The following is a 24851-nucleotide window of genomic DNA, read 5'->3' as shown; positions in this document are numbered from 1 at the left end:
GTTATCTTTAAAAAAATGACATATTTATCACTCATCACCATGCCTGGCGTACAACAGATACTGAATAAGTGGTACTGCCATCGTGTTGTGCGTCAGTCCGAACACCAGCTCATAATTGAACAGGAAGTGCTGTGTGAGATTGCCAGTGTGGGCAAGGCTCGAGAATGGGTGGGCTGTACGGTCTTGGCCTTGCTCTCGGCTCGTGAAATCCTGACCGAGGACCGCATGGCCACCCCTGCTGTGGGAAGACTAGCAGCTCTCCCAGTGACTGATGACTGGCATTCTTTCTCCGTGACTTCTCCTGCAGGATGTGGACAAGTGGTCCTTTGATGTCTTTTCCCTCAACGAGGCCAGTGGGGACCACGCACTGAAATTCATTTTCTACGAATTGCTCACGCGCTACGATCTGATCAGCCGTTTCAAGGTGAGTGGCCGGGGATCCAGGCTTCCTTTCTTCTTCTCAGTCACTATTGAAGAGCACATTTCAAACAAACCACAACAATTCATGGCACACATTTTCCCCTCCTTATGTGATGCATGGGCCACGACCAAGAGATCGTTAGTTGCCTTTCACTCTGGACAGGACACTGTGTTGGATGACCTGGGACAACTGCTGGGGGGAGCTTCTCAGTGGGGGGAGCTCTTCATGCCCACTTGCCTGTGGGTCTGATTGGCAGCAAGGAGGCTGAGAAGGCCGTGTAAAGCACAGTTTTTCTGGCAGTTCCCTTTGAAGTCTGAAAGAGCTGACTCCCTTCAGGCTCGGCCTGCAGATTTCATTTCAGTGTGATGTTGTCTCCTGTCGACCCCTGCCATCAGGGAGACAGTAATGGAGACGGAGTGTGCTTCTGCTGTCTACGGACATTTCCCCTTCCCAAACGACTTGGATCATTTAGACAGCTATGCTCATGTAGCTTCTGTGACAGGTCATTGGTATTTCCCAGCCATTCATACTTCAAATTAATTCAACTTAAAAAAAAAGCATGACTCTCCCATTGCCTAGTCCCCTCTGCTTATGAATGTCGCAGATTCTTGAGGTCAGACCAGGTTCTCCAGAGAGCCTGTGTATTCATCTGCCAGCATTTGTCAACATCTTGTCAACCATGCGGGCTTCTCTCAGCAGATGGATGATCCTGTGGAAAATCAGGTCATTTTCTGTCTAACACATTGATTTCTCTGGACACCTAGGCTCTTTATCACTTTCCGAAGGACTGAGTATTAGCGCATTTCTGACATAAACATACGCATGTTACGGCCAACCAACCAATTGCCGCTGTGTCACTTCAGGCTCAGTAGTACCCCATGTGTATCAGAGTAGAACTGGGTGCCATCGGAGTTTTTAAAATTTAATCATTTTATTGGGAGGTCTTACAGATATTACAACACTCCATAGTTCAATCACATCAAGCAGTATTGTACAATTGCCACCACAATCAGTTTCAAAGCATTTCCTCTCTCTTGAAGCCCTTGCATTTTTAATGGCCAGTTTTCCAGCCTTGATTGCCAGGGCTCTCTTTCAAGGATGCTGAGTGAATTTACATTCCTAACCTTTGGGTCAGCACCTGAATACATTAACCATTTGTACCACACAGGGACTCCTTTTATGTCAGTGGTCCTTATTTTATTTTGCTCTAAAAATTTCCTGAGAATACATTGGAGAGTGGAGACCCTCTCTTAGACCAAAGCTTTTATGAATACACATCCATCTTTCCCTGGTGTGTTAGTCCAGATAGACGAGAGAAACAAATCCAGGGAGACTCAGAGGTGGATAAGAAAGAGCTTTATTGAATATTGCAATTGAATATTGAGAAAACATCCCAGCCCAATCCAGATCAAGTCCATAAGTTCGATATTAACCCATATATCCAATGCCAGTCTATAAGTTCCTCTTCAGACTTACTCAACACCTGCAAAGATGCCAAATGCAGGGAGATCACAGACCAGTGGGTGGAAAGTCTTGTGGATCCAGTGGCAGTGGAAGCATCTCAGTGCTGGCAAGGGTCTCCACGTGACTCCTTCAGCTCCAGGGATCTAACATAGCTACATGTCTTCTCAACAGGAATGTCTTACAGGGAGTGAGTGTGTATCTCGCTTCCAGTGAGCTATTTATCTCTTAGCGCCTCCAAATAGGACAAGTTGTGATGTGATTGACAGGCTAAACTACCACCCCTGGTGTTTCGCTAGTTTCATAGCTGTCTGGAGAATAACCCAAGGAACCCAGTCTCATTGGATCTTTGTTTTGGAAAGGAAAGTGCCTTCATATCTGACTTCAGAAATGCAATAATGTTTAAAATCCACCAGTTGAACTATGGAAGACTAGGGAAACCTGGGATGGAATCTCATGACACGTTGCCATAGCAATTTCCTTCCTCTCGCTCGCTCATGTGATTGGTACACGACTTGTCTGCCAGTTTGTCGTGCTGTGGTGGGTTGCATGATCTGTGATGCTGGGAGCTGGGTCACTGGTGTTTCAAATGCCAGCAGGGTCACCCAAAGCGAACCGGTTGGAGTGGCGCTTCCAGATGAAGAGCAACGAGGAAGGACTCGGCGCTCCACTTTGGAGGAAAGACTCTGAAGACCTTTTACATAACCTGGAACTGTTGTCAGATACTGAAAGTCTAGCGAATGGAAGCAGAACTCTGTCACAAACAGTGCCTGAGGAGGGTCCCTCTGGTCGGAGGGCACTGGGAATGTGACTGAGGGGGGGCTGATTTCTCGGGGTGGAGTCAGCCATGGTAAAGTGAGTTGAGTGAAATCTGTGGAAGTGGAGCCTTGGAGATCTTCATTTGCTGATTGGGCACAACTCAAGGTAACGAGAAACAGCTGTACCAAAAAGAACTCATTGACATCCCTCCATTTCAGGAGGCGGCACATGAGCAAGAACCAGTGGTGCTGAAGGAAGCTCAAGCTGCACTGAGAGCGTTAGCGAGAAAGGGCTCCAGGAGTTGATGGGATACCAATTGAAATACTTCCACAAGCTGATGAAACCCTGGCAGCACTCACTTGTCTATGCCAGGAAAATTTAGAAAACAGCTACTGGGTCAATTGCCTGGAAGAGATCTGTATTTGTACCCATTCCAAAGAAAGGTGACTCAACAGGATGCTCAAACTATAGAAAATTACCATTGATATCGCACACAAGCAGCATTTTGCTGAAAATCATCCAACAACAGTTGTGGTGGTACATTGACAGGAACGGCCAGAGGTTCAGGCCTGATTCAAAAGAACACGAACGAGAGTTATCATTCCTGATGTCAGATGGATCTTGGCTCAAAGCAGAGAAAGATGTTTACTTAAGTTTTATTACCTATACCATGGCCTTTGACTGTGTGGACTATAATAATGATGGATTACCTGGAGAAGAATGGGAATTCCAGAACACTTTATTGTGCTCATTTAAAACTTGTAGATGTATCAAGTGGCAGTTGGGCAAACAGAAGAGGGGAATGCTACGTGGTTTAAAATCAGGAAAGGTGTGTGTCAAGGTTGTGTGCTGTCATCATATTTATTCCACCTGTATGCCGAACAACTCATCAGAGAATCTGGTTTATATGAGGAAGAATGTGGCACCAGGATCGGAGGAAGTCTTACTATCTTCGCAACCTGCAATATGCAGATGACACAACCTTGCTTTCTGAAAGTGAAGAGGACTTTAGGTACTTGGTGATTAAAGAGCAAGGATTGCAGCCTTCAGTATAGATTGCCTTGTCTTAACTCAATGTTAAGAAGACCAAGATTTTCACAACTAGCCCAATAGGTAACATCACGATAAATGGAGAAAAGGTTGAAGTTGTCAAGGATTTCATCTTGCTTGGATCCACCACCAATGCTCATGGAAGCAGTGGTCAGGAGAGCAAAGACGTGATGCGTTAGGTACATCTGCTGCACAAGACTTCACTAGAGTATTGAAACGCCAGGATGTTACTTTGAAGACTGAGGGGAAAATTACCCAAGCCGTGGTATTTTCAATTCCTTCCTCTTCATGTGAAAATTGGACATTGAATAAGGAAGACCGAAAAAGAATCAATGCATTTGAATTGTGGTGCCGAGAAGAATGTTGAAAGTGCCAGAAAACTGGTAAAAGGACAAACAAATTTTTCTTGGAAGAAATATGGTCAGAGTGCTCCTTAGCGGCAAGGGTGGCAGGACTTTGTCTTCCAGACTTTGGCCACGTTGTCAGGAGGGACTAGTTCCTGAGGAGGACGCCATGCTTGGTAAAGTGGAGGGGCTGTGAGACAGAGGAAGACGCTCCGTGAGAGAATTGACGCCGCAGCTGCAACGATGGGCTCTGTTGGGGGCACTGTTGTGCACAGGGTCACTGTGGGTCGGAGCCACCTGGATGGCACCTGATCACAGCAACAATGTGGTTGGTCGTCCCCGGAATACACACCTTCCCCTTCCCCCAGCCACGCTGGATATGTTCATCTAAAGCATGAACTTGGAAAATGACAGACATTTTGCAGTTGTTCAAATGTTCAGCTACATGAATAAAGGAAGTTGTGTGTGTGTGTGTAATGTGGATATATACATCCCACGCTCTTTCATTGCCATCAAGTTGATTCTGACCTACAGTGACCCAATAGGCCAGGGTATAACTGCCCTTGTGGGTTTCCTAGCCTTTTTAACTTTTTGGCAGAGTAGAAAGCCCCATCTTTGTCCCAAGAGGGACTAGTGGTTTCAATTACTGATGTCATAATTAGAAAACCAATGTATAACCTATTAGGCCACTAAGGGTCCTGTATATATACATACCTACACAAATATACACAAGATCTATATATACTATATACACATAGATAATATGAATATATATATATACTTGTGTGTATATGCATATATAGTTGAGGCTGAAAACCAATTATTTTGATAGGAAGTATATTTCTGATTTAATGGTAACTCCAAATAAAGACTCAAGTCTTTTATTGCTTGGTCGATTAATAAATGCATACTGTGTCATTTCTATGTAGAAAAGCAAGAGGACTCAGAGATCTTCAGTTACAATGTGACTGTGAATCATAAGCTGCCATCAGTACTAAAGGAAGTACTGGTCCCCTGAAGACAGTCCCTTCTAACAGGAGTGCTTGTAAACATCAGACATATGGAAAATAAATTAGCTCTTACTAGTATAAGGTTATATAAGGAGCAGGATGTATTAATATGCTTATTGTTTGTTAACTTATTAATTACTTACAGTCTGGAAGGTCTCATTCCACTTATATTATGTAACAAAAAAGTGACTGATTCCATAAAAAGTACTATTTCGAAGTTCCTCAAAATACCGTTCCAGCAAACACTGCTTGTTTTCTCCTGCAGCAGCTCATCTTCCTTGGAGTTAAGGAGAGAAGGGGGGATAATTTAAGGGTTCGATGAGATCAGAGAAATAACAGACAATGAGCACACTCACCAATAGCTTACTGTCCTCCATGTGCATCACAAATCATTGCTTTATATGTGAATAAAATAAAATGTCTTAAGAGGCGAATGAGGGGCATTCCCCTGGCATTCCAAACTGAGATACAAAGGACAGTTGTCAAGGAAAACTATTGCTAAACCAGGGTATTCCTGTTAGTTTTCCAAAGTATCTGATCATTTCTGCAATAATTTTTATCAGCCATGAAATTTTTAATTTCACATTTTGGTATGTTGTGATTCCAGAAGGGGGAAACGAGGGTGCCTCTTCACCTAACGTAATTTAAGTACTAGTTAATTAACCTTGCCGCTCTCTTTCAGATTCCCATTTCTGCACTTGTCTCTTTTGTGGAAGCCCTGGAAGTGGGATACAGCAAGCATAAAAACCCGTACCACAATCTGATGCATGCTGCCGACGTTACACAGACGGTCCATTACCTCCTCTATAAGACAGGAGTGGCGGTGAGTACAGAGAAGAATGCTTGGTTTACCCAGGAGATATGTCCATCTGTTTTTAGTAGAAGCTGTACCTCTTCCAATGAATGGAGCCCACATGGAGGAGCTAGTTTTGTGGACTTCTTGTTCTCTAAAATCCATCCAACCTAGTCATAGAAAATCTTAGAAAATCTATTGCCACCATCATCACCCACTACCACTGAGTCATTTATGACTGATAGTGACCCTTTAGGACAGAGTCAAACCTCTTCTTAGGGTTGTTGAGACTATAAGTCTGTAAGGGAACAGCTGGCCTCATCTTCCTACCTCAGAGGGACTGGTGGGTTTGAACCCCAGGCCGTGAGACTAGCAGTCCAATGCATGATCGACTTTGCCTTCAGGGCTTCTTTGAAGCTCCTGTTTTCAAAAACTCATGCCATGGAATCTATGCCAACTGATAAAGACTCTATAGAGGTTTCCAAGGTCGTCAATTTTTAAAGGAGCAGAGAGCCTCATCTTTCTCCTGATGAGTGACTAGTGGGTTTGAACCACTCACCTTGAGGTTAGCAGTTCAATGCTTACCCGACAGTGCCACCAGAGCTCCTTCTTAGAGTTCCCTACTGCCCTTGAACATTTCTGAAGCCTAGACCTGAAGAAATAGATATTGAGAGTGGCTTGTATCCTTCCACTTATGACTGACTAGCCTAAAGCTAATTATGTTTCTAGACGATGTGTGGCATTGTTAACCTCTCACTGTAATCACTTACAGTGAGGTTCGCACATGTTGAAACTGCATTGCGTATGCTTGGCAACCATGTTACATGAAAGTTTGCTTTTGCTTTTAAACCATCCGGTCTCTTTCAAAGGGATTGTGGTTATTTTTAAGGCGCTCCAATTGGCAGTTCAAACCCACCAGCTACTCTGTGGGAGAAAGATGTGACTCTTTTTCCACAAAGACCATACATAGCCTGGGGAAACATATGGGGCTGTTCGCCTCTGCCCCGTGAGGTCTCTATGAGTTAGACTCGACTTGAAGGAGCACACCATTTCTTTGTGGCACTTAGGTGCAGTTTCCAAAAACCTAATGATCAATAGGATTGAACTTCTAACCTTTTGAAGTTTGTGTTGGGTGTTATGGTTCAACATGGGTGTTATGGTTCAACATGGATATGTTTTGAATCTATTCTCTAACCTCTTCACGTTGGTTTATTTATATATTTGGCTTCTTTGCTATGTCTAAATAATTTTTTTGAAATAAAGCTCTTTGTGACAAAACAAAGTAAACAGGTCTCTGTGACTTTTTACTTTGAAGTCTCCTTCAAAAATAACGTCAAGATTGACATTTGTATTGTGCTGCCTATAAGCCCATATACCCTGTACACACTTGTTATCTTCTGTGCTAGATCACGTTGAAAGACATTCTAATATCTCACTGAATTAAAAATGGAATACAGTGGGAAGAGTGTGGGCTTTGGAGCTAGATATAGTTGGAAATAAATCCTGCCATAATTGCTTATTAAATTTTGTGACCTATGACAAATTGCTTAAATCTCTAAGGCAGAGTTTCCTAATTTCTAAAATGCTGGAAAATATTACACCTTGTAGAAGTGCTATGATTATTAGGAAGAAATTAAATACCCTGCTTGCTTAACAAAGGACGCTCAGCAATTAGGAATTCTTGTTATTAAAGCTTTGATTTTCCCCTAAACCTCACAGCATTTTTCAATTCTTCCTTGATGGAAGACTGTTAAAAATATTATTTAAGATTATTTTTTTGTGGAAGATTAGATGAATATATCTCTACATATTTGTTATATATATATATATATATATATATATACACACACACACACATCCAAATCATATGTGCCCATATACACTTAATTTTCTCCTTTAATTTTTAAAAATCAATCATATATTATAATCCTGTCACTAGTTTCATATAAATTTATTATTACCAAATATTTGAGCAATTGATTATTATATCATCTTATTGCTTAATAGTTCATATCCATTTGTTTGATTAATATAAATAATACTTCTGATTCATTTTCTTGCACTTAAGTGTTTTCCCATAAGAGTTTCATGTGTATACTTAAATTTTTTTCTTGTTAATGCTACTAATATTAAGCATTTTTCATCATGCCCATTACTCATTTTTGTTTTTCCTTTTTTAAATGATTCTTATCCAGATTCTTATTGAGAATTTAATAGTTTGCTAAAAGATTTTTTGAATTCTTTGTCAAAATGTGTTCTTAGTATCTAGCATGTAATAAAAATTCAGTAAATGGTTGTTATTATTATTAAATATGAGTAACAATGATTAGAATACTTTGTTATGTTAATATTTTTAGACATGTTTTCTCTTAATTTTTTTGAGCTTCTGTAGAGGATATGTAAAAAGGGAGCTTCAAAAAGTTTGTAGAAATACAGATAATGTAATTTTTTCATGAGCTTTTTGAAGCCCCTTCATATTTAGTCAGAGAATGCTCGCCCTGCTGAGTTTCCTTTCAGTTGGAATGTATCTGTCAGGAGGTCAGGATGGGCTAGGTTTTACTGAAGGACCCCCAAATCCCAAAGTCTCAGTGCCTACAAAGTAACAAAAGCCTTTTGGGGGGTTATTTTTCTTTAGTGGAAGTGGAGGCATCTGCTTTGAACGATCACTCTTTTCTCCAGTCACCATTGGTTGAGGGAGTAACTAGCTACCACCTGACCAGATATGAAGGTGCTTCAATTAAAAGAAAAACACGTCTAAAGACACTAAGTACACATTTGATGAAACCTGTTCTGCAAGTTCCAGGGCCCAATGATAGATGTGTTTTTCATTAGCCCGAAATGATTGACACTTCACGGTGATATGTAGGAAACAATGGGCACCCTGTTGTTGTAGTATTAAATTTAAAAATAATGCTGAGGAGTGGGGGGACCAGCCCCCACCCGCTGATACTACTTATTACTACTCGGAGGATTCAGTAGTGCACAATTGTACGGTTGAGATATATAAGTATTATATTAAAGTCATTGAGAGCATGAGAGATAATACAATAATACAGTCAGGCATGATACATAGCAACATTGCTCACCTCAGCCCAGCTTGGTCCACGTGGAGAGAGGGGGAAGGGAAGGAGGGGAAAGGAACAAGGGAGAGGGGAATGACCAGGGAGTGAGCAGCAAGGAGCTCAGAGTCAGAGAGAGAAGTCTTGCTGACTCACACCTATATACCTTTTGGGGGCAATCCAGCCCACTAATTACAGGTAAAGACATACGTCACAGGAAGGGGCTGCACTATAGGTTACACAGCAATGAGAGGGTGGTCTAGGGGGTGGTCTCTGGGTCTCCATAGGAACATTATCAGTAGGGTGCAAACCCCTCCTACAGGAGCCTGTCCATTGTCCCCAGAGGCAGGGAGCAGGCCCACCCCTGTGGAGGGATGAGACAGCAGTCTGGCAACTGATTGCCTTCAGGGGGGAATGCCTGCGCATCTGACCTCCCCCACATGTTGTCCCAAATAAAGTCAGGGGTATTGTTAGTAAAGAAAGGGGGTACGTTGGTTTTCATGAGCAACTACCCTTGTATGCCACTAAACAGAGTGCTATATTTATTTTGGAGAAGAAACTCTCAAGCTACACTGAAAGTAGAGTGGTTGGGCACAGGTGGTTCAATGGTACACTTCTCACCTCCAGTGCGGGAACCCTGGATTTGAATGCAAGTCAATGTACTTCATATGCAATCATCACTCGTCTGTCATTGGAGGCTGCCATTTGCTGAACAGGTTTCAGCAGCATGTCTAGACTAGTCTAGACTAGGACGACAGACCTGGAGATCACTGAGTATTTCTCAAAACCCAGTCAATGAAAAACTTATGAGCAAAGGTCCAGTTTGAAATTGACCATGGAGTTGGGACACGAGCAGGCCACATTTCATTCTGCGATGCGTGGGATTTCCATGATTTAGGGAGTGACTACACTGCAAATAACAGCAGACTTAAAGCATCAGAGCCAAGATGAATGGTCAACTTCTAAAGCAGTGCATTTAAATTTTAAACTATGCTGCTACACCACCTTTGACCTCTTATGTTTTACACCTCAGACTTCTCATGACTGTTTCAAATGATTATGGTGAAGGTCAAAATGAATGCAAAAATTCACCGGGTGCTCATCTACTCAGCGTATTTCAGAATTGGACATCCTCCTCCTTCTTCCTAGTCTGCCTTATTGTAGTAGCTCTACTGAAACCTGTCCACCACAGGTGTGCCAACAAAGCATGACTACCTGAAAGAAAGTGAAAATGTAGTCACTTATAACCTCATGGTCTGTAATGGAACACTGTCTGATATAGTACCCGAAGATGAGCTCCTCAGGCTTGTAGGTGCTAAAAATACAGCTGAGGAAGAGCTGATTTCTCAAAGGAGAGTCAATCTACTTTGACGTGGATCGAGCAACACTTTTAGGACCATCATTGCTGATGTGGCAAGACTCAAATGAGAAGAAACAGTGGCAAACATCCATTAATAATTAGAACATAGAACATACCAAGTGGAACATTGGAGGTTTTCATAAATGAAATGGAATGCATAAATTTGTCAATGTCCTAGGCAGTAGTGAGCTGAAATAGAGTGCTAGTGGCCATTTTGAATCAGACAATCATATACTCTACTACCCTGGCATGATTTAAAAAAAATGGCATCACAGTCACCTTAAAAAAAAACCCATTTCAAGATCTGTCTTGAAATACAGCACTAACAGTGACAGACTAATATATCTTCACAAGGAAGACTAATTAATATGGCTATAATTCAAATTTATGTACCCACCACCAAACCCAGAGAGGTAGAAATTGAAGATGTTTGCAAATTTTCACACTGAAATTGATTTTTTAAAATGCTATCAAGAGACATGGCAATCTCTGCTCATTCAAAGAAAGGTGATCTAATAAAATGTGAAAATTATCTGGGAAAATGTCATTTTTATCACAGAGAAGTAAAATTTTGCTGAAGATAGTATAAAAATGGTTGTAGCAGCACAGTGACAGAGAGTTGTCAGAAATTCAAGCCAGATTCAGAATCAGACATGTAATGATTATTACTGATTTCCGACAGGTGTTGACTGAAATCAGGGAATACCAGAAAGGTGCTGACATCTTTGTGGATTCAAAATCATTTGATTGTGTGGATCATAGCACATTAGGGGTCACATTAGGGATCACATTAGGGATCACATCGTGAAGAACAGGAATTGCAGAACATTTCATTGTGGTCATGCAGAACCTGTTCATAGATCATAACAAGGGGCTTCTCTATGTTTTATAATCAGGAAAGGCATGTGTCAAGGTTGTATTCTTTTGCCACACTTATGCAATCTGTGTGTGCTGAGTGATACTCTGAGAAACTGGACTCTAGAGAAGCCTGGAAGAAGATCATGAACAACCTTTGATAGGCAAATGACACAACCTCTCTTACTGAAATCAAAAGAGGACTTGAAGCACTTACTAATGAAAATCAATGACTGCTGCCTTCAGAGTATATTGCACCTCAACATTAAAAAAAAAAAGAAAACCCCTTCACAACTGGGCCAATAAGGAAAATAATTGAAGTTGACCAAAAGTTCAGTTTACTTGGGTCCACGATCATTGCCCATGGAAAGAGGAGTCAGAAAATCAAAACATAGTCCATTGGCAAATCTGCTGCCAAAGATCTCTTCAAAGTGCTAAAAAGCAAAGCTGTCTCTTTGAAGAATAAGGCAGCGCTGACCCAAACCTGGGTAACTTTGAGCACCTTATATACATGTGAAAGCTGGTCAATGGATAAGAAAGCTCTAAGAAGAACTGATGCCTTTGAATTATTGTGCTGGTGATCAATATTAAATAGACCATTAGCTGCTCGCATAAGGAGCAAAACTGCCTTGGAAGAGGTATAGCCAAAAGCTCCTTAGAAGTGAGGATGATGTGACTTTGTCTCTTGTACTGTGCACGTGCTGTAAAGAGAACTCGTGCTTGGCAAAGTAGAGCGGTCCTGAACAAGAGGAAGGCGCTTGATAAGATGGATTGACACAGTGCCTGCAACAGTGGCTCAAACAGAGCAACAACTCTGAAAATAACACAGAACTGGGCAGTGTTTCCTTCTGCTGAACAGATAGTCCCTCTGAGTCAAGGTTAGGGACTGGCTTGAGGATACCTAACAATAACTTCAAGCATAGATTTAGTTAATACTTCCTCTATACTGTTACCACTAAACTATACAGATGTGAAGATGAGTCATACTTTGCTCCAGTCCTCAAGAAAACGGTCAAGCATTTATGCTAATGCAAGTTGTCATTAACATAAACGTAACACCATAGCATCTAGTCATCACGATGCACTGCATGCTGTGCTTAAATCAGCTTGTTTGCCATTTACCACTGAATTTTCATTATCAGTTCAGGCCACATTCAGAATAATTCTTAAATATAGAAACTGCTTCCCACCCACTCTTCCTTAGAAATGGAGTTCAAAACAAATGTCTTCCATTGCAAAGCTTACAAAAACAGTGAGAAGCAGTCTGATGAATGGAGAACATATTGTTACTCTAACCTCTCCTTACAAACCAAGAAGGGAAAGGTGCTTTAAATCATTTTAGTTTTATAAACTGTAAGGCACATAAGGAATCCAAACATTCCATTGATAAAGTGGTGCCTGGGTTTCAACATCAACACTATTACTCATTGTACTCTGTTTATATTACTCATTATTGCTTAACTAAAGTGCTTAGAGGATGCTTGAAGCCTTTCAGACTTATCTATTTATTTATTGCTGTTTCCTAAGAGAAAGTCCTTGAAGAGAATTAGATTGAAGAGTTGTTGAATGAATAGATGTAAATCAGACCAGCTCCACTCTGCTTTTGACTTAGGTCAAAAGATTTCAAACGCCAAAGCTATACTTCTCAACTATCATTGCTTCCCCCCACTCTGCCCTGCACAATGACATAAATTTTTCATCTTTTTTTTTCTTTCAGAGGGAGAATTCCTGGGTCTTATTGTTTTCACAACATATAGCATCCTGTTTATTAAGTCAATAATTTAAAAACTAACAAAATTCAAGGTGTTGTTGCATCAGCTCTGGCTCAAGGTATCCCAGCGTGCACCAGAGGGTACTGTGCTCCCCGGGGTTTTCACTAGCTGTGCTTTTTCAGCAGAGATCGTCGGAGATCGTCAGGCCTTTCTTCTGAATACATTCTAACCTTCAAATCTCTAACCTGCTAGCACATTAATAGTTTGTACCACTCAGGGAAACATTAGAAGTATTAAGAGAGCATGCAATTTGCAGAAGAGACAACCTTGCTTGCTAAAAGTCAAGTAGACTTGGAGCTCTTACTGATGAAGGTCAAAGACTGCAGCCTTCAGTGTGAAGTACACTCCACAAGAAAATCCAAATCCTCACAACCAGTCCAGGAGACAACATCATGATAAAGGGAGAAAAGGTTGAAATTATCAAGGGTTTCATTTTACTTGGATCCACAGCAATGCTCATAGAAGCAGCAGTCAAGAAATCAAGTGACATGTTGCATTGGGCAAATCTGCTGCACAAGACTTCTTTAAAATGTTAAAGAGCAAGGATGTCACTTTGGGGACAAAGGTGCGCTTGACCTAAACCAGGGTATTTTCCATTGCCTCACGCACATCTGAAAGCTGCACAAAGGATAAAGAGGACCGGAGAAGAACTGGCGCGTTTGAATGATGGCATTCTGTCTTAAAGGGAGCACGGTCAGAACGCTCCTTAGAAGAGAGGATGGTAAGATTTCATCGCATGCAGTGTTTTCGACCTGTTGTCAAGAGGAAACAGTCTCTGGAGAAACAGACCAAGCTTTGTAGATCTCTGCAGGAGCAGACAGCCTCTTCTCTCTTCTTTGGATTGGCTGATGGGTATGAGGTGCTCTGAAGCAGAATCAACTCAATGGCAATGGATTGGAGTTAACGCCCCTTCTAGCAAAGGGGAATTGCTTGTGTCACTTTCCTCTGGCTTCCTGTGGTTATATACCTCCAGCCTGTGTCCACCTCTTGTACATATGCACAGCTACACAGCAAAATAAACATACATAGTAGTTGCAGCTATCTATGAAACTGTGGGAACGATGATATATTTAAGTAATTTTTGTTGGCTGAGTTGATCATGAGTGACTCAGATTTGTGTATCCGGTTCTGTCTCCTATTCATATTATTAATTTAAATAGTTAAATTATCTTTGCATGAAGTTATAGGAAAAAAATCAATGGCAGGAGAGAGGAGAGAGAGTCAGGGAGAAATGGGTGGGATAGGATAATGGTACTTTGTTTATCTAAGAGATTGTCAACAAGCAATGCACTAGGAAAGGCTGACTAATGAGTAGCCCTCACACATCCTGATCTCAAATCCTATCCTACTATAAAGCCATGGTAGCCAGACAGTGTGATATTAGTACAATGACAGACACATAGGCCAAAGGAGCAACATTGAGAACTCAGAGATAAATCCAGCAACCTATGAACACCTAGTCTTTGACTAAAGATCGAAACCTATTAACTTGGGAAAAACTAGTCTCTTTAACAAATGGTGCTGGCGAAATGGTATATTCACATGCAGAAAAAAGAAGCAGAGTCCACATCTCTCACCATTACAGACACGAACTCAAGATGAATGAAATCCCTAAAGGTAAAACCTAAAATAATAATAAAAATCACTAACTAATGGGTAGGCACATGGTAACTTGGGTGGATTGAAAAATGATATACAATTACAAAAATCAGAGAGAGGGTTAAGAGTTGATGGAAACAAATGTAAGTAAATACTATTGCATATCTAATCTTAAAATAATAGTAATAACAATAACCTATGATTGGACTTATAGATAGACATGCATGTTGTACAGGTTTGGGAAGAAAATTAGTCTACACCCACAGATATTTATATAGGTTTGACAGACGATATTTTTACACTTATATTTTTGGGGACGTTAATTTTTTTTTTAATGTTCATAAGTGATGTTCCTTTTTTATTTTTAGTTCCATTGGTACATGATTTACACAGCATACAATTCGATAGTTCAATTGCATATGTGTTGCAAATATACCTATGAATATAGTAGACCATGCAAGTGACAAAGTTATGAAAGCTTCTTAGTCATAATGAGACTCTTAGCGGGAATGAGTCATTGTGTCTAGGTGCTCAGGACTGCAGTCTCAAGTGACATCAAGGTCAATTATAACATAGTCTACAAGGACAAGGCTCTACATCCAATTTTGGTGAATAGTGATCAGATTCTTAAAAGCCTATGAGCAGCCTTCTATGGGGCAGCTACTGATCTCGCCCAGTCCGGAGCCAAAAAGATGGACAAAAATCCAAGTTGCATGGAAACAATCAGTCCAAAGGACGAATGGGCCCCAGGCTCAGGCCTCTGTGACCACAGGAACTAGAAAATGCCTGGCTATCACTGCTGACCAATCAGCAAAGGGTTACTCTAGGAAGTTCTGGAAAGAGTAGGAGAAAAATATGGACTAAAACTCAAAATAATGAGAGCGACCAGGAATCCGTGTCTGACAGAGACTGGTGGAATCCCCAAGATTAAGGCCTGTAGGCAGCCTTCAGGGCTGAAACTGGTCTCAATTTTAATGAGCCAAATGATAGGCCTATATAAAGGTGAAACTTCCTAGAGAATCATACATTCTTTAGAAAATCAGTGATAAGAGATCAAGAGAACATTTGTCCAGAGATAAATCCCAGGAGGTGGGAAGGGATAAGGAAGGAGGACTCGTGGAAATGGTAAGCAGGGACTGAGTGGGAGGAGTGTGATCACACTGTGGGCACTGCCAGCAGTGTCAGAGATGAAAATGTGTGTGAATTGTCCCGAGAGAACCAGCAACCAATTTGCTCTCAACTTTCACCCAACTCACCACAGAAAGTTAAAAACAACAGCAGCAACAAAAACCCCACCAGTATTAGCGTACAAGTGCTCCATTTAGGTTTTGTACAGAACACTGAAATATTAGAATTACAAATGTTCCATTGAGGTTATTTTGAGAAAGGTTTTAGAAAGAGACAAAGAAAGAAAAGGGGGGAGGGAATGAGGCAAGAGGAAAAGGAAAATTAGAGCCACCTCTTCCACAATGTCACATTGTTGACTCCTCTCCACAACGGTGTTCATGAGATTGTAAGACGTAAATCGTGCTTCTCATTCTGGGAAGGTGAAATCATGTATGTGTTCATCATAATGATAATAAATGCAACAGAAAACGGTTCCATTTCTACCAAGTTCCCAGATGATTGTTAATCCTGTTGTCCAGGGAATGCTCTTTGAGGAAGACTGATTTGCAGCAAATTTGGTAGTGTGGGGGGACATCAGCAGGCACAGGGTGAAAGGCTCTGGCATTTCTCTCTTTGCCTCTGTCCACAGTCTAGTCCAGTGGCTCTCATCTTCCTCATGCCGCGACCCTTTCATACAGTTCCTCATGTGGTGGTGACCCCCCAACCAGAACATTATTTTCATTGCTGCTTCATCACTGTCATTTTGCTGCTGTTATGAAGCAGGCAACCCCTGTGAAAGGGTCATTTGAGCCCCCCAAAGGGGTCGCGACCCACAGGTTGAGCACTGCTGGTCTAGTAAATATTCCTGTAGCATAGGCTATCTAGTAGCTATTCCATAACCAGACACTCAATTTTTGGTTACTCTTGATTCTTCCCATTGCACTGAAATTTTAAATCTTTTCTTTTTTCCTCCTTTGCCTAGGAATTTATAAAGGGGACCCATTCACGATCTTTTTCCTGGAAAAAAGAACTACCTGTTCTCTCTTTCCACCTTGCTGGGCATGCCGCTTCCAATGGCATCTCCCCCAGCCTCGTTACGGAAAAAGGCGTTATTGCTGTCTGTCAGAAAGCTGGTCGTTGGCAATCGCTTGCCAGCTGCGGGGTGGAAAGGCAGCGCTGTGGGGGTGCTGTCCGAGCCTCCGCCTGAGAAAGAGATATGATCTGACTGCTCTGTCCTCTCCCTTTCAGAACTGGCTGACGGAGCTGGAGATCTTTGCCATCATCTTCTCGGCTGCCATCCATGACTATGAGCACACTGGCACCACCAACAATTTCCACATTCAGACCCGGTGAGGAGGCTGCTGTGTTTGGAGAAGAGACAAGAGTGGGGAGGGGTAGAGATTTAGATGTCAAAAGGTATTCGTCACCTTTCTTCTGCATAGCTGTCCTATTTTGATTACCTGGGGAGCTAAAAAAACAAAGAATTTATAAACATGACATCAACCTGAGAGGCTTCCATCAAGGCTTCTGGTTTATGAAAGACATTTGATCCTAATTCTCAGGTTTTATGAAAATCAAGCTTGGGTACCCTTTCCTCTTCAATCAGCATCCATTTGCTTGTTTGCTGATTGACGTGGTCTGCATAGTCCACCTGTTTCTAGAGAATATGGGGAGTTTACATACCGGCCCAGGTGCCATGTAACTTAGATCAGTGAAGACAAGCCGGAACTCGAGCCTTCCTGTGGACGCCGACAGTAATGAAGCGCTCTGACTCTCTGGTCTCTGGGGCGGTGGTGAGATGCTTTCCTCATTCTCCTGGGTTTCCTGCTTGCTCGTCCTTGCCATAAGGTTTGGAGAGCTAGGTTGTCGCATGCAGGCCACTGACACCACAGGCCACTTGTGCAACCTCCCAAGTGAACTGCAAAGTAAATGAAAAGCTTTTTCAGGATTCAAGGGTCCCAGACTAAATCTCCTAATCCATTAAAACACACACACACACACACACACACACACACACACACAACACACACATACACAGTGAGTTTGTATATTTTTCTTGCCAGCTGTGGGTTTATATTTAGTATTCTCAGTATAGAATTCCAGGTGAACAGTACCTGTCCGTGGTCATTTTTCCTTAGCATGAAATCTTACTTACTCCCTCCTAACTTTCGAATTTACCTTCTCCAAAGACTGTGATGTGGCATAGTGCTTTTGCGTGGGGCTGCTAACTGCAAGGGGATTTCTAGTCCCGCGAAGTGTTATATTCGTAGAAACTCATTGGGACAGTGCTACCCTCTGCTACAGGCTCGTTGTGAGCTGGCATCAACTCGATGGCAGTGAGAGTGAGTGAGGACCGTGCTGTGGAACTGGAGAGACTCTGACAGCAGGGTTAGGGGGTGCAGATAGAGGGAAAGGCCAAGAGAGAACACTGCAGGGAGAGTGGAACTTGAATTTAATGTCAGTTAACTTAAATTTAAAACACTAAAATCGTATCCTGCCCTGTGATTAGTGACATTTATTTGCACAATAGTCTTTGAGAAAGGGACTCACGGTTGTCATATGATTCTCATGTTCTAAACTGTCCGTTTTCCACATCCGGTTTTTCAAGGGAAAATTTTAAGATCAAGCTACTCCTACAAGAGGCATCTCACAAACTATACCCACCAGATGGCATGTGTTTGGAGAAGTTCAAAACAAACAAACAAACACAAAAGCAAATAGATCAATTGAATAAAATGGAAAATCAGTAGCTAAAGACATTCTAACACATACCAGGGAATTTGGTGTTATATGATTTTTTTTAATAAAAATCAGGTGGGCTAATGATTCAGGTAATAGAAATCTATCTATAGAACAGTTTCAGAATGTTCTCAGATTGGGGATCACATGTCACACCCATCTATTGATATTAAAATACCCTGCATGGATGTTTTGATAATTGTGCCCAGAAATGTTAGTTTTAGTATTCCATTTTGGGTAGATAGAACAGAATAGGACAAAGATAATTTCCATACAGAGAAAGAGAGATAGGCCATCCCAGCTTATGACAGTCCCTTGGAATAGGCCCAGTGTTGAGGCTCCTAAACATTTTGCTTGGCTTTCTGTGCAGATCCGATCCAGCCATTCTGTACAATGACAGGTCTGTCTTAGAAAATCACCATTTAAGTGCAGCCTACCGTCTTCTGCAAGAGGATGAGGAAATGAATATTTTGGTCAATCTCTCAAAGGATGATTGGAGGTAAGGATGACACAAATGAGAGAGCTAGAGGCCAGGAAAGGAACCGAGAAGGATAGATGCTCCTAAGGATCAATTATCAGCTATTAGAACTAATCATGATCACATGATGCAATGCTAATATAACAAACACAAAATAGTAAACTATCAGAAAATGAAATGAAGTAATAATTCTTTTTATACTATAAAAATATATAAAATATTAGGGAGTAGTTATAAAATACATGTGCAACAGCTGGTCATCAAAACCATAGATATAAAGAGAATCTAAGTGAATTGAGAGATACTGCTTCATGTAGTGGAAGATGCAGTATTATTAAATTATAAAGTGTTCTCAAGTTTAGCTATAGATTCAACACAATCCCAGAACAATTAGGCTCAACTTGCCAAGGTACTTGAAAATTTATGTAGAAATACAAACAAAACTATTTTTTAAAAGAACAAGGTTAGAATGTTGATTTTACAACACTATCAAGTAATCAAGAAGGTGGGTTATTGTTGAAAGAATAAGCTTATGGATTCATGGAACAGAATTGAGAGTTCAAAAATTATTCCTATGATAAATTATTATTAAGATAGTTAAGCACTTTATCAAAGAAAGAAAAATATTTTCAACAAATGATATTGAGACTACTGTATACTCAAGTGGGAAAAAAAAGATTTTGACTCCTGCCTGGTGGTGGAGTGATTACCAGTTGGGCTGCTTACCACAAGGTCAGCATTTCAAACCCACCACTCACTTTGTAGGAGAAAGATAAGACTTTCTACTCCCATAAAGAATTACAGAATGTACTGATGAAACACATAACTATCCACTAGTTCTTTAATATTCCATCCCCTTACTATTATGGTCCTAGTTTTAACTATTGATCTTGTTAGACCTGTATATGTTCATTTGTATAATTAAGATCATTCAATACATGAAATCCAAGATAGATAAAACCTTTAGAAATAGTAATGGGAGTAATGATTCCCTGAGGGTACTGGAAGAGGGGGTGGGGAGGAGGGAAGGGGGAATGGAAAGCAATGATGACTGTCTGACCCCACTCAAGGGGAATGAATAACAGAATTGTAGGTGAATGGATACATTGTCTGACCCCACTCAAGGGGAATGAATAACAGAATTGTAGGTGAATGGATACATTGTCTGACCCCACTCAAGGGGAATGAATAACAGAATTGTAGGTGAATGGGTACATTGTCTGACCCCACTCAAGGGGAAAGAATAACAGAATTGTAGGTGAATGGATACACTGGCTGGTAGTGGTGGAGGCTTGTGGAATGTTCTGAATGTGGGGTGGTGTTTTCAAGGGTATTGAACTGTTTTCAAGTTTATGCAACTGTTGAAACTCAGGAATTATACAACAGGAAAAAGGTTTTTGAAATGTAAATTAGTCAATAAAGTTGATTTCTTTAAAAAAAGAATATACCAAAAGAATGATATGAATTATCCATCTTCCTCTGAAGAACATTTTCAAAATCATTATCCCTTAAAACTGAATCAGTTGAGAAAGCCATGCTTTGTACTTTTCATGCTCATTAGAATGTTTTCTGTTGAGTTAATTTTCCAAACCAGACCTGTATTCTCTACGTAGCATTTCTAATAAGTGGTCTTCTTCTAAATTACTAACGTTCATTTTATTTCTCATGAAAAGCTCACTAAAAGGCTCAGAATAGATAGGAAGTGTCAGAAATCATCGACTGCTTGTATTAGAACTGATAAGTAAGGAACTCGTGTTTACTTGTTTTTGTTGTTGTTTTCACGTTCGTCTTTTTTCCCGGGGGTGTCCCTGACAGGGAGTTTCGGACCTTGGTGATCGAGATGGTGATGGCCACGGACATGTCCTGTCACTTCCAGCAGATCAAGGCCATGAAGACGGCTCTGCAGCAGCCAGAGGCGTGAGTGGACCTGCGCGCAGTGTGTCCACAGGCGTGCAGAGCTGGGCCGTGGCCATGACTTTGTTGAGTGGCCCGAAAGGGGTCGTGCTCGGAGGAGAAAGCTGGAGAATTGTACAGGCCACAATTAGGAAGGCTTTCACTGGAACCGGTTAACAGCTTGCTGGATAGAATTTAATTATTTCCTTTCGAGCTTAATTATTTCAATTAGAATTTAAAATATTTCCTATTTGGAATTCAACTTATCGGAATTCCAATGACGGCAAAGGGAACAAAGGAAAAGAAGTCTTAGGGCCTCCTGGATTCTCCCTGTCCCTTCCGTTGGTGCAGTCATTTCAGAAATGGTTTTGAATCAGATTTGTTCAATATAATATGTTCATATCGAGGTGAGGACCCTACCAGCCATAGGGTACAACAGTGTCCTTGCAACAATTGAGCTGGAGTGGGATTTGAGGTGGACCAGTGAGAAATGATTTTAAAAGTAGTAGATTTCTATCAGCTCCTGTTGAGATTCTGAAGAGTTTAATCAACATGTGCTCATTCCTCTGGGTTTACAGAATTGAGAAGCCGAAAGCTTTATCGCTGATGCTTCACACAGCAGATATTAGTCACCCAGCTAAAGCCTGGGACCTCCATCATCGCTGGACCATGTCACTTCTGGAGGAGTTCTTCAGACAGGTAACGTGCTGCGCGACTACCCAGTGAATCACCGCTGGACCATTTCTGAATTGGATGCTTCCGCAACCGACGAGAGCAGCACAATTGAGATTACACTACTCTGTGGGGAGAGGAGGCTGCTACGGCTTCTTTTGCATATAATGTAGTCAAGTCCTGTCATGTTTCCATTTTACCTAATTTCTGATTATCAGATCATTACAGCTTTTACTACCTGCAGCTTTTAGTTGAAGAAAAGACATTTCCCTGTGGCAGTATTTTTTGTCAAAATGTCCTTTGAGAATCACTCACACACAGACACACATTCTGATGATCACTTTGAATCCACCTTTGGGATTAAGGTGTTGAACTGCCACTCATGTCTCAGGTATCATCGGTTGGATCATTTCTTTCCAACAGATAAACCCACGTTGTAAATCTCCAAAGCCATCTGTGGCAGTGTGGAGATTAGGACTTCTCTAGAAACTGTTGTTCCAATTATCTTCACACTTTATACAGTCTCAAACTGTGTTTCCTACAAGAATAGCCGTGGTATACAGTGAGTATAAACCAAAAAATCGCACTTACTGCTCTTGAACCAATTCCATCATAGTTCCCTAGAGATTCTGAAACTATAAATCTTTACAGGAGTGTACAGCCTCCTCTTTCTCCCATGGAGTGGCTGATGAGTTTAGACTGCCGCTCTTGTATTAGCTGCCCAATGCTTATTCCACAAAGCTACCAGGGTGCCTCCCAATGAGTATTCACAACTTTAAAATGAAAAGATGCATAGAACTAGAGACATAGAAAGGGCAAGACAGGTGTAGCACCAAGCCTGGCATCTCCCCATTGTCAGGCACATGTACCCACCTTCTCTCGACAAGAACTGCTATTGAAATATTTACTTTGGAACACAAGGCCCTGAGGTTGAAGGTAAAATGACATATACATTGGGGGAGTTCACAGTATGTATTTGGTGACCTTTAAAACCCTCCTCACTAACACCAATTTCAACTTCACTTTGTAAACTGGCTAGCTACTTTTGTTCACTGGCTACACAGATTTTTAGGGAGTAAATCACTTTGTGATTCTGGTTTGAATGGAGAAATTGTTGGACATCTGTGTTTCCCCCCTCCCCACCTGAAGCTCTGTATGATATCAAAGAATGAAATGGAACTAGAGTTCAGAGCACATTAAGTACCAGGAGACCCTTCTCAAATGCACTGTTACTGAGTCAATTCTGACTCATTGTGACCCTGTAGACCAGTGGTTCTCAACCTTCCTAATGCTGCGACCCTTTCATACAGTTCCTCATGTGTGGTGACCCGCAATCATAAAATTTTTTTCGTTGCTACTTCATCACTGTAATTTTGCTACTGTTATAAATTGGTGACCCCTGTGAAAGGGTCACTTGACCCCCAATGGGGTCGCAACCCATAAGTTGAAAACCGCTGCTATAGACAGAGTTGAACTGCCAGTTTTAAAGACTGTAAATCTTAATGAGATCAGAAAGTCTCATCTTTCTCTCATGGAGCAACTGATAGGTTTGAACTGCTGACCTTGTGCTTAGTAGGCCAATGTGTCATCCACAATACCAGCCCGTCTCCATAGAATGCCTTTGTTGTATTTTATACCCAAGTAATCTGTGGCCTCGCACTACAAATCCCTCTTTGAGTCTTGTGTTCTTACCTTTTTGTTTTGTTTTGTTTCTTTGAGGTGGGGAGGAGTTTGAGAGTAAGTTGGCCCAAACGTGTTGTTAAGGCCCTCCCATCACTAAATGCCCTATGTCTCCTTCACTTCATCTATGGGCACATGCTAACGCATGCATGCACACACGTACCTTTAGCTTCCTATGAACATACCAGCAGGCTCCCTGATCAGCATTTGGACCTTTCTCCTTGTTGTCACTTGGTGCCACCCAGTCGTTCTCAGAGGGAACTAAATGACATCCAGGCCACTAGAGATGTACAAGCTTGGCTGTTTGTATAAACAAGGGTGGCTGCAAAGCCATCCTTTATCAAGGGCTTGTTTCAAGTTACTTCTCCAAAAGTGATTTTCTAACAGTAGTGAGGGGATTTCCTACACATCCCGGCCCCCTTGTTATAGACTTCCTCTGATATTGCTTTGGTAACAACACCCTCTATACCCTGTTTCCCCGAAAGTAAGACATCCCCAAAATAAGACCTACTTCCAGTTTTGCCTCTCGCTGAAATATAAGGCATCCCCCTGAAAATAAGACCTCCCCAGAAATAAGGCCCTCGAAGCTACCATAACTCTGGACTCTGGACCGTAGCGATGGGCACCGCCACGCAGTTCACTCACTGTTGGCTGTGGCACAGCCGGAGCAGACAGGAAGTGTGAGATCTCTTTTAATAAAACAATAAACAATACATGTGTACCGTATTCTTCTTCATGGAAAAATAAGACATCCCCTGAAAATAAGACCTAGCACATCTTTGGAAGCAAAAATTAATATAAGAGACTATCTTATTTTCGGGGAAACAGGGTAGCTATGGGTGTTCATTCTGGGACCAAATGTCAGCTCATAGCTAATTCTGTAAGATTGAGATATTGAAGTGGTTCCTTTTCTTCTTTTTTAATTATGAAGGAGTGAATGTGAGAAATTACTTAAATAGATGAGTGTTTCTCCCAGAAAGGCAACCTTGTTTGCATGGCTATGTTGTCTCACTGAATGTGCAATGTGCTCGAGGCAATGGGAAAATAGCCATATTGAATTTCGTGCCTCTTGGGAACTGAATGTTAGCTCACTGGACTGGAACTATGTTTTAGTAATTATGGCTCAGTAAATTGTTTTTATTGACTTAATATCTTAAGCCAGATGCCATGGACCTATGTGAAGAGAAATGTTGCCTCAGCACTTCGCTGTAGATGTTAAGTGGCGTGGTTTAAATGAGACATCTCAATGGAACGATCGCGTCTTTTCAGAAATTACACTTGGAGACTTGGCATACCTTCCGAGATCAGGGCATAGCCTTGGTGCTGGTGAGCCAGACCCCCCACGAGTCGCTGATTTTATAAACTAGCATCTTATCAAATCCAAACCACCACCTCCGGGTGCTTCTGAGGGAAATGTTGACTCAGAGATGTATACATTTGCCTCTCTGGTGACTGTATTGTATTTCAGGAGCTTCCGGTTCATGTTCTTTGTTTGGCTGCAATGTTCTGTTTTTCCAGCGTCTGACCATTCTTTTTTGTGTGTTGTTGTTCTTATTCCGTGCATCTATCTTCTCTGCCTGTCCTCTCGGTGATGTTCGCTGCTTATTTGGCTAGTTCTTTTCCCTGTTTAAATTGTGAACCAGGCGGTGGGTCCTTGGGTCCTCGGACTGTCACTTGTGTTTCCACTGTCATCAGCTCCTTCTTCCGCCTGAGGTTCCTGTGCTCTCTTGTTAGCTCCCTGAGCTGGATGCTCAGTTCATTTCTTTTCATTCGTGCCTGTTTAATATTAATCAATGTGA

At 41.5% G+C, this 24851-nt stretch overlaps 1 protein-coding gene across 5 annotated transcripts in view; it reads left to right on the top strand.

Moving 5' to 3' along the window:
- Positions 1-24851, top strand: part of PDE1C (phosphodiesterase 1C) — a 329943-nt gene that overhangs the window by 212497 nt on the left and 92595 nt on the right. For all 5 annotated transcript variants that reach the window (XR_006679955.1, XM_004702764.3, XM_045288741.1 and 2 more), the window contains exons 6-11: positions 308-424; positions 5728-5868; positions 16839-16939; positions 18700-18828; positions 20623-20724; positions 21279-21399. Coding sequence is in view for 4 of the 5 variants with exons in the window: in XM_004702764.3 (XP_004702821.1) it covers positions 308-424; positions 5728-5868; positions 16839-16939; positions 18700-18828; positions 20623-20724; positions 21279-21399 (711 nt within the window). In the remaining variant the exon portion in view is untranslated. The remainder of the gene's footprint in view (positions 1-307; positions 425-5727; positions 5869-16838; positions 16940-18699; positions 18829-20622; positions 20725-21278; positions 21400-24851) is intronic.

This window comes from Echinops telfairi, unplaced genomic scaffold, assembly GCF_000313985.2.
Source record: "Echinops telfairi isolate 266 unplaced genomic scaffold, ASM31398v2 ScPeMD7_23;HRSCAF=83, whole genome shotgun sequence".
Taxonomy (NCBI): domain Eukaryota; kingdom Metazoa; phylum Chordata; class Mammalia; order Afrosoricida; family Tenrecidae; genus Echinops; species Echinops telfairi.
The sequence above is the reverse complement of the archived record's forward strand: the minus strand, read 5'-3'. Positions and strand labels throughout refer to the sequence as shown.